At 41.9% G+C, this 10,593-nt stretch overlaps 2 protein-coding genes across 2 annotated transcripts; one reads left to right on the top strand and one right to left on the bottom strand.

Moving 5' to 3' along the window:
* The first annotated feature begins 273 nt into the window (after positions 1 to 273).
* LOC122018236 (pentatricopeptide repeat-containing protein At2g29760, chloroplastic-like) lies at positions 274 to 2,749 on the top strand. Its single transcript, XM_042575768.1, has one exon. It carries the CDS (start codon positions 401 to 403, stop codon positions 2,648 to 2,650), a length of 2,250 nt encoding a protein of 749 aa, XP_042431702.1. The 5' UTR covers positions 274 to 400; the 3' UTR covers positions 2,651 to 2,749.
* Positions 2,750 to 2,917: 168 nt separating this feature from the next.
* On the bottom strand, positions 2,918 to 10,475 carry LOC122018220 (mucin-5AC-like). The gene is made up of 6 exons (XM_042575767.1): positions 10,240 to 10,475; positions 9,889 to 10,153; positions 9,673 to 9,766; positions 4,960 to 5,074; positions 3,466 to 4,353; positions 2,918 to 3,397 (listed from the first exon to the last, which is right to left on the bottom strand). Exons 2-6 carry the CDS (start codon positions 10,052 to 10,054, stop codon positions 3,143 to 3,145), a joined length of 1,518 nt encoding a protein of 505 aa, XP_042431701.1. The 5' UTR covers positions 10,055 to 10,153; positions 10,240 to 10,475; the 3' UTR covers positions 2,918 to 3,142.
* Positions 10,476 to 10,593: the final 118 nt, after the last annotated feature.

Here is a 10,593-nt window from a genome sequence, read left to right as displayed (position 1 = left end):
CTAAGGGTATTTCCAATGGAAAATATTTATTCTTGGGATTATTGGCGGTATAAGTTAATGTCAGATAATTTTTTCTTTATGGAGTCCAAGAAAAAAGTGGACTACCATTTTTTTTTAATTTAATTAACCAAAAAATGCAAAATTAATATATTAAAATTATATGTATTAATCTTATTTAAATATAAAATTAGATGTAGCGAGGAAGGATTGTAAACACCTAAATATTTGATTGGTATATTTAATTAGTAAGGTATGAGATCATAATATTTAGTCGGTAAAATATTTTATTATAAAATTGGTAATATTTGCATACTAACATATTTGGACAAAGTGAATATATGGTTGAAATATTGTACTCACGTTCGAATCGGTTCGAAGTTTGAACTCATCGTCCTCATCCATGGCGAATCAACTCTTGCCTTCCTTCCCTTCCTTCCCTTCCTCCATTGCTCTTCCAATGCGCGCATCCAACGACAGCAACAGGAACTGCGTCCGCGTCAATAGCAATGGCGACGACCATCCAGTGCTCCAGCTCCTCGACGACTACCGCCGCCTAGACACCAGGACAATCCACCGCATCCACTGCCGCATGCTCCGCCTCGGCCTCCTCCACCACCCGTTCTCCGCCAGCCGCCTCCTGGTCGGCGCTTCTCTCTCCCCCTCCCCGGACCTAGCCTACGCCCGCCGCCTGTTCGACAGCATCCCTTTCCCCAACCTCTTCTCCTGGAACACCCTCATCCGCGCCCACGCCGCCGGCCCCGACCCCCGCCTCGCCCTCCTCCTCTTCGCCCGCTTACTCTCCGACGGCCCCGACGACCCCGACAAGTTCACTTTCCCATTCGCCATCAAGGCCGCCGCGGCGCTCTCCGCCCTCCGCGAAGGCGCCGCGCTCCACGGCATGGTCGTCAAGTCCCCTTTTTTCAGCTCCGACATTTTCATCCTCAACACGCTCGTCCACTTCTACGCAGCGTGTGGCGATTCCGGTCTTGCCCTCAGGGTGTTCGACAATATCCCGTCCCGAGACGTCGTGTCCTGGAATTCCATGATCAATGCTTTCGCGCTGGGAGACCGCTGGGACGACGCTCTGCGATTGTTCGAGGAGATGCAGCGGGAGAACGTGATGCCCAACGACGTCACCATGGTCAGCGCCGCTTCCATCTGTGGGAAAAAGTGCGACTTGGAACTCGGAAGGCGCATCCATGCTTACATCCAGCGAAATGATGACATTGAGGCAAGCTCAATACTCGACAACGCTTTGCTCGACATGTACGTGAAGTGCGGAAGCTTGGAGGACGCAGAGTTGCTTTTCCACAGCATGAACACGAAGGACTCCATCTCCTGGACTACCATGCTTGTTGGGTATTGCAAATTAGGCCATTTTCATGCCGCTCGCCATCTGTTCGATCAAATGCCTGACCGTGATATCGCCTCTTGGAATGCTCTCATCTCATGCTATGAACAGAGTGGGCGTTCAAAGGAAGCACTGGATCTCTTTCACGATCTGCAGCAAGCTGATGTAAAGCCTGATGAGGTAACCTTAGTCGCTGCACTGTCTGCCTGTTCCCAATTGGGCGCACTGGAATTGGGTTGTTGGATCCATGCATACATCAAGAAGAACAGCTTCGCGTTGAATTTTCATCTGACCACTTCTCTTATCGACATGTACTCCAAGTGCGGAGATCTGGAGAAGGCGCTCGATGTGTTTGAATCTACGAAGAACAGGGATGTGTTTGTGTGGAGTGCCATGATTGCTGGATTCGCAATGCACGGGGAGGGAAAGGAAGCTTTGGATCTCTTTGAACAAATGCAGGAGGCCAAGGTCAAGCCTAATGGTGTTACTTTCACCAATTTGTTCTGTGCTTGTAGCCACGCAGGCTTGGTCGATGAGGGCAAGCTGTTTTTTAGCAAAATGCTTCCTGTCTACGGCATTGCACCGAATGCTGAGCACTACAGTTGTATCGTTGATATCCTAGGCCGCGCTGGGTTATTGGAAGAAGCTAAAGAGTGTATAAGGAATATGCCGATGCCGCCTAGTGCTTCGGTATGGGGAGCATTGCTTGGAGCCTGTGCTATCCATAGGAATGTTGAGCTAGGTGAGCATGCCTGTAAACATCTACTGAAGCTGGAGCCTAGAAACCACGGAGCACATGTAATTCTGTCTAACTTATACGCCAGGTCAGGAAATTGGAACGCCGTGGCAAGGCTGAGGAAGTCGATGAAAGACAGTTCGCTTAAAAAGGAAGCAGGTTGTAGCTCAATTGAGGTTCAAGGAGTTGTTCATGAGTTCCTGGTGGGGGATATATCTCACCCTCTGAAAGAGAAGATATATTTGCAACTGGATGAAATTGCATCAAGATTGAAAGCGGTGGGTTATGTACCTGATAAGAAACTGGTCTTGCAAGATATAGAAGAAGATGCGAAAGAGAGAGCACTTTCTTTGCATAGTGAGAAGCTGGCCATTGCGTTCGGTCTCATTAGTACCTCTTCTCCTGCACCAATAAGGATTACAAAGAATCTTCGTGTTTGCGACGATTGCCACTTGGTTGCCAAACTTGTGTCTGGTATATACAACAGGGACATAATCTTGAGAGACCGCTTTCGCTTCCATCATTTCACCGGAGGTTTATGTTCATGTATGGACTACTGGTGAGTAATCAAGATTGAAATAATGTGTGTTCTTCTTACATTGTGATGGAAACTATTTTGACAATGCCACAGTGCAAAGTAGTCATGATTTCAGAAAGATAAAGATCAAATGTCTAGTGGTATTTGAACCAAGAATCTTGAAATGACGATCCTTGTTCTGAAAAAAAAATGGTTAAGGACAACTTTGTCAAATGATCAATGTTTTCTTCATATATGGACATGCTAGAAAGTAAATTTTAATGATATATTTTATGAATGGATAAGATTCCAATAGCCTATCCAAATAATCAAATAATGATATGATAAATTACTTTCTAAACATGTTGAAGGAGAGGACAAACTCTGTTTCATGAAAGTCAAATATAATATTTAGCGCCGTAAATTCTAGGAACAAAGAATTTGATCCAAGTATTACATAATTCATCAGTTCGTTCCGAAAGAAACCTTCCTCGTGTGTTTAGAACTTATTTGAACAGAGAGAGACGCTTCTACTTGGTTATCTGGCAATGGAGAGAGTAGAGGAACAAATGCTTCCTTTCTCACTGATCATATCCTCTTCAACCTCACTTCCATCCAGACCGGCCATATGGTTGTTATTTACGCTTCGTTCAGAACTGGTGGTGCTGCTTGTGGCAAGAGGAGAGTTTGAAACGCTCAAAGTCCTACTTCTTGTAGGTCCCGACCTCACACTATAAGTCGATGATGATGCTGAAACCGGCCTCAGGTTGTTGGGAATGGTCTGTCCGATATCCTGCTTTGGCAAAGATGAACATTCAGAATTGAAAGAAACATGAATCAAAAGCTAGCAAAGGCCAATACCATGTGTCTAAAGGCCATATCCAAGGATTGTTTCGACAGTGATCTCCCAAAACCGGTGCTCCCTGGTGAAAGAGAAGATCTAGTAGAGAGGCTGCTATTGGTTGATCGGTAGTCGTGTTGCTTCAAGGGCACGAGCCTTCTCATGTTGACTGTGAGCTCGACCATTTTATTTCCAATTGCAATAGAATTCACATTGGCACCACTTTGCTGTAGTTTGCTTGGAGCTTGCACAGAATTTACCCTTTGAGTGCCACCATTTGGAGCCCTTCCTCTGGATGGAGAGCAAGACTGGCGTCTTGGTCGGGCACCGGGACCAGGTTCAACAGAAGATGACCGTCTGCTGAGGACTCCAGGCCTGCCTCGAGAAGCTGAAGATGGTCTATCAGGTAATGATGTTCTTAAGTTTGGAGGTGCATCAAGTGAAAAGCCAGGGATGTCTGCTGGTTTCACTGGTCGAGACTTTATGGTCGCAGAGTTTCCTCGTGATGGTGTTGAACTTCTAGATGCTGTTGAAGCAGATCCTATGACAGAAGATGGTCGATTTGGTGTAGAAGGCTTTCTTGTAGGAGTTGTTGACCTCAAAGAGTGATTACTGGTTGTCAGTACTGTGGGTCTGGAAGTTGGTGTAGAAGACCTGACCGGTGTCGACGACCGTGGTGGAGGTGCTTGTGACTTTGAACGTATAGTAGCTCGAGATGTTGGAGTGGAAGGTCTACTGGTAGTTATTGGACCAGCAAGTATAGTAGAACGTCCAGTCGGCGTAGCAGGTCTAGAGCCACTGTGATTACGGCCACCGGCAGAGGATAGTCGCCGAATTCCCATAGCAGATGAGTTCAATGCAGGTCTGGGTAACAATGAATCTCTTGAAGGATCTGGAGCATTTATTAACTGCGGATGGATGTTATGATGACCCAAAAAATTTGGTGTAAAAAAGTGGATCACTCTGATTTCTATAGTATGTATAACCAATGTGATAACAAATGACTGCCACAGAAAATATAAACATTCTTTCAACAGCAACTATGTGATCTCTATTGAGAAATCACTGATAGGATCAAACTTAATAAGGTAAATGAGGTAATCTTTCATATGCAATCTCCCACCACAATACCAGAGCACAAGGGAATGTGCAGGGAATGGACTCAGGAGAAAAGGAAGTAGGAGGAAGGTGAGAAGAAAAAGAAAAGAGAGGAAGAAGTGGGAAGGAGACAAGAAGAGTGAAGATGTAGGAGTCCTTACTAGAGATCAATGGCTCATCAAGCTTAGCACGAAAAGTATCATATAGTAAATATAGAGGTTGTAGTGGCTTTTCCTATTCTTTTATGTAAAGTCAAACATCCTCAACCAGAAAATATAAAGAACAAGTAATCTATGGATTGTTGTGCCCTAATTAATTGTCGTGTATGATACTGCTAATATATCAAGGCATTCCATGGTTTATTTCATTGGTAAACCGCATATATGAAAAAAAGGAAAAATAAACAATAGGCTCACCCTAGATCTCAGCATAGTTGAACGAGCATTTGGTGTTCCATTACTGCCGATAGGAGATCTTCTATATTCAGTATCTGAAGATTGAACAATTGGAGTACCTGGTGGTGTAAGAAGCCTGAAATAGAAAATTAATTTTGTCACACCAGGTGAGACCATGTAAATACTTAGCCAACCAAATAACTCCATGGTAGACAGGTTAAGTTCGTAATTTTAGTATCAAAATTTCATCATTGGTTCCATATTTCAACAATATATATTGTCCTAATCAAATGAATATATTAGGAGAATCATGTGAGTATATACAATGGCAGTACTCACACCAGTTGCCAACAATACAAGCTGTCTAGAAATTGGAGAAATTATAGGGAACTACAGATTGTTTACAAATATACCATGGTTATACGAACTACAGATTGTCTACAAACTACCGTGACTCAGAAATATCAAAATTGAACTCACCACACGGCCAACACAAACATGCAAGAGTAACTGATATTTTTGATGGCATACCTTATGATCAAATTTAAGTAACATCTATGCAACGAGTTTTCTTTCCCTTTAAGGTTGGAGGCAGCTGTAAGAACTAGATGAATTAGATGTGGTGTACATTTTCAGTATGGTGCAATCACACTCTAATCCCTAGGCTCATTGTCATATTCATCTCTCAGATCCAATCCTCACTATTAGAACGTCACCATACTATCAGATATGCAAGTGAATAAGCTAATTTCTTCTGGTGAAAACACAATTTTTTGGAGCCAGAATCATGTGCCAAATAATCTATTCCTGCTTAAACCAATTCTCATTCTGATTTAATCAATTTTTTTAAAAAATCATTTGTAAGCATGATAAAGTATATTTAGATTTGTAGCAACTCTTTATCCTATCACGTAATTTTTCCTTACGATTTACAAAATAGATCAACTTATGGTTTTTTATTATTTTGCTCATAACATAACATCATTATTTTAGATATAATGCTGTCCATTCTTCTGTGTTGGTAGTGATTAAAATTTAAGATTACAACTATAAATATTGCCATAAAGTTACTAGCTAGAAATTATACATGGAATTAAGTGACACAATAGACTGTGTAGCTAATTCAAAATTATCCATCCACATTTGTTCCCATTGCATTATGATAAGTGTGAAGTATATAGGGTTTTCATCGTATTTTGTAATATTTCATCTAAGTCCTCCCAAAACCTTGATTTGGTAGCTTCATCTAATCCTACTTGTGGTGCATATACGCTAATTATGTTCATAGTTTCTTTCGTCACTATTAGCTTAAGGGCTATAATTCTATCCCCTTTTCTAACTACTCCTACAACTTCATCCTTTAACAAACTATTTACAATGATACCCACTCCATTTTTTGTTTTACTCTTTCCAGTGTACCATAACTTAAAACCCGAGTTCTCTATCATCTTTGCCTTCTCGCCTGTCCATTTTGTCTCTTGTACACACAAAATACTAATTTTTCTCCTAATCATTATATCTACTACCTCCATTCCATGTTCCAAATTTTAGATTATTAGTTTTCCTATCATATTTGTTCTTATCTAACCTATGGTGTGAGAACTCTTGCCTATTTAACACTACACCCAAGTTCTCATGGAAATGTAGCGGTCCTTGCTGAGACATTACAGTCGGACCCTGTAACGTGAACTCTTGCATATTTATCACTACACCCGAGTTCTGGAGATCGGACCCTGCAATGCGTTCCTTCCGGGGAACAACCTAGCATTAGCACAATAGTTTAATGGATTCATTCATTGAATATTTGCCATAATTTGACGCTGGCTGGCAACCTAACGCAACCCTACTTTTGCATGCATGATTCATGATTCTATGTCTCATTTTCATGTTTTATTACTCCTAGATACTGCTCTCGTGTATTTTGAATGACAGGAACGAAGATTGAAACAAAATGGAGAGCAAAGAGATCAAGATGAAGAAGCCCTGGTCAGACACGGGTGCTTGTTCCCCACGTCACAAGTGTGCATGGCTCTGCTACTCTACCACGACCAGCCCGTGCCCAGCGGCACGAGCCATGCTAGGCGGCGCGGGTCGTGTCGGGCTCTGCTGATTTGCCATGGCCGCCCATGCCCAACGGCACGGGTCGTGGCCCGCCAGATCTAGCACCTCCATACCCGACACGGGCGCCTGTGCCAAGACGCGCGGTCCATGTCGGCATCCCATTTTTCAACACTATAAAAGGAGCTCTCTTCATTTGGATTAGGGATCTGGACCGAAGGGCTTCGTCCTCCTCCTTGAGAAAGGGTTTCCCCGAGCTATCACCTGCATCTACTCTAATGATTTGTCCATCTCCGGCACAAGGAACCATTCCGAAAATCTTCTCCCTAAGCATTTCTTATCTCTATTCTCTGTTTGGATTCTATGAATGCTTCTTTGAGTGTCTTTGGTTTATAATTTCCTTATGATGGAGTAGTTATTTAGATTCTAAAATGTAGGGAGTAGCCTTTTAATATGTGAACATCTTTTCATTCAATCTACTGAGTTTGCATATTTCTTGTTCAATGAAATGTGTGTTTATGGTTCAAATCTACCGTATTAACATGACCTCGATGTCAAAAGCACAAGATTCGTATCCCACGATGGTTTAGCGATAAACTGAAAGGAGAATCCAACCCTCCAACCCGTAGAACATCAAGATGCGGAGAGTCGGATACGAAAGTGCAACCCGATATGCCACAAGGAACCCTAGGTCATCATAGAGCTTAATGGATTGAACCTAATTCGTTGTCATGCAGTAGGAAAGGTGGTTAATAGAGGTCGAGGGATCTAGTAATAGGGTCCCCCTATGTTTCGATCATTAGTTACGATCCTTCCGAAAGTAGACAATGATTAGGGTTGGTACACCGTTGTAGTACCAAAAGTTTATATCGAATATCATAGGACGATCTACCTAAAAAAACCATTGAGGATAGAAAATCAAACATAGATTAAGTATTTAAAATCATTTGGGTGAAACCGAAATCCTAGAATTACCTTCACCACTGAACCTTCTGTGATTTTTCTGTCTTTCTACTTTATTCACACTCTGCCTTTTAGCTGTGATCACACTCTGTCTTCTGTGACTCTGTCTTCCTATCTTGATCACACTCTATCTTTAGGGTTGTAAACGAACCGAGCCAAGCTTTGGGGTGTTCAACTTGTTTGATAAGGTAACCGAGCTGAGTCGAACCGAGTTTAAAATGAACCAAACTTTTGAAATGATTGCTCAATCTTGGCTTGGTTTATTTTTTATGAGCTTGAGCTTGTTTGAAGCTTGGCTTGAGCTTGGTTCGTTTAGATGTTATCAAGCTCTCAATTCAAAAATGTGGAACCGCCACATCAGCGGCCCCCCTAGAGCCGGTCCCACGGATATGGAGGGAGGCAATGACACTCCGAGGATCGAACCCTGGACCTTTTGACCACGAAACCATGCACCCCCAGCTGTGCTACACCCTGGGGACATCAAGCTTGGCTTGAGCTTGGTTCGAGATTGGCTTGAGCTTAGTTCGTTTAGATATTATTGAGTTATCAATTCAAGCTTGTTTGATTGTTTGAAACTTTTAGTTTGATTGGTTATTGAGCTTGATAATTTAAACTTATTTGTTTATTTTATTTTATTTTATTATTTGTTTAGCATATTGAAAAGAGTTTTATTAATGAATATGGTTCATGAACATGTTCACGAACGTTGTTCACGAACATTATTTACAAACGTTAACGAACTGAACACATATGCGTTCAAGCTTGTTTGTTTAGTTTAACGAATTGTTCAAACTTGTTGGTTGAATTAATCTTGTGTATATTGAACGAACATAACAAGCTCTTACCAAGCCGAACACCAAGCTTGTTCACGAACGCTTGGTTCATTTACAGTCCTATCTGTCTTCCTTCTATGATCACATTCTGTCTTCTCACATTAATCACACTCTGCCTTTTTTCTGTGATCATTTTGCCTTCTCTTATTTCTTCTCATCTACTTGATCACATCGCTTCTTTCGCCCTCTCTCTCACATTTTGCCTTCATTTCGTAACTTCAACCACCCTTGATTCTCTAAATAACCTATTTTGTCATTCTGACTAGTACTTGATTCACAGTCTATGTGGATTCGATTTTTTATTACTTGACGACGTAGCCGTGTACTTGCGATCACACATCACATTACATATTATGACAAATGTACCGCTGCATGGTAAGATACCGTAAGGAAATTTGGAATTTCATCAGGGATTCCTTAGCTCAAGGAAAAAAAGGCGGATGAGGAGAAATTAAATAAGAAATAAAAATATAGAACGACAAATATTTTTCATATGTGGATGAAAGAATACAGGCTTTAGATCTTCAGAATTTGAAGCTTGTGAATCTGTAAAATACCCAATTCAGAAAATTGATCACTCTCCAAATTGGTAAGTCCAACAGCAACCATGAATTTTATTATAGATCATCTTAATAAGATTACTACTAAACCACAAAGGACGGAAAGAAATTTAGTTTATCCAAGTTCGTAAGAGAGAAATGCATTAAGCTCATAGGAACTTAGTCCATTTGATACAAACACTACAACAGCCACACGACGAGATTGGTGAAGAAAACATATTTCCAGATTGGACACCCGAGCAAAGATCAAATATCTAAATTCATCATGGAAGTATGTCATAGATAGTAAGTATATGATTGATAGGAAAATATTATGATACCAGTCGTAGTCATTTTTTCCGCGGTCAGAGTTTAGGAATTCATCCATTCGGGCCTTTGTGATCTTGAATAGGGGAGCAATCCCTTGTTTAGAACCTATACACGAGAACCAACAAAGATAAATTCATTGTTAGGAAGGAAAGTTGTGAAGTGAGGAACTACCGGAAAAAAAAAAGTTCTATATCCATAGAGAAAGGAATTATCACGGCTGGTAATACCCGATGGAGGGTCGATTTCGCTGGCGTTTTGCGGTGGCATGTTGCTCCGCTCCTTCTCCTGCTTCCGCATCTCGAGGAATAGGGCGAGCTCGTCATCCGCCTCTTTGGTCAAGGTCCGCTCCGGAGCCGGCGCCGCCATCACCCCAGCCCTAAGGCCGTGATTCATGTTTCCTTCCACCAAACTTCAATACAATAGAACTCGAAACTCTACTATTATTCCCCCAGTCCAAAATTTCAACTTTTCCAATAAAATCAAATCGCCGATCTACCCTCCAGGAGAAAAAAAAAACAGTTAAAGCGGGCAAATCGTAACGCTAAGCTCGAAAGAACTAAGGGAGATAGAACCAAAACCTAATCCTGTTCTCTAAGCCTCCAGAACCATGAAAAGAATGCCGGATTCCCGAATCCTCGGCGGCCAGACAGCATTCAAAGGGATAATCGCACCGATCCGGAAAGTGAAGCTGGTCGCGATGCCGCTTCGTGGAAGTCGCCGCATTGAGACAGATTCAAACTTCAAAATGCTTCTCTCGTACTCTCTTTCTTCCTCTCGGCTTCGTTCAACCTTCAGCGAAATTTTAAATCGTTTGCACATAGTAAACAGTTTGGCACTGTGATTTGAATCCAATCGTACCAATCAGAAGACGGGTACATTCGGGGTCCACAAGCGATTGCGATCCGATCCAATTTTGTGTACGGTCGTTAGAA

Source organism: Zingiber officinale, chromosome 1A (genome assembly GCF_018446385.1).
Source record: "Zingiber officinale cultivar Zhangliang chromosome 1A, Zo_v1.1, whole genome shotgun sequence".
Taxonomy (NCBI): domain Eukaryota; kingdom Viridiplantae; phylum Streptophyta; class Magnoliopsida; order Zingiberales; family Zingiberaceae; genus Zingiber; species Zingiber officinale.
The sequence above is the reverse complement of the archived record's forward strand: the minus strand, read 5'-3'. Positions and strand labels throughout refer to the sequence as shown.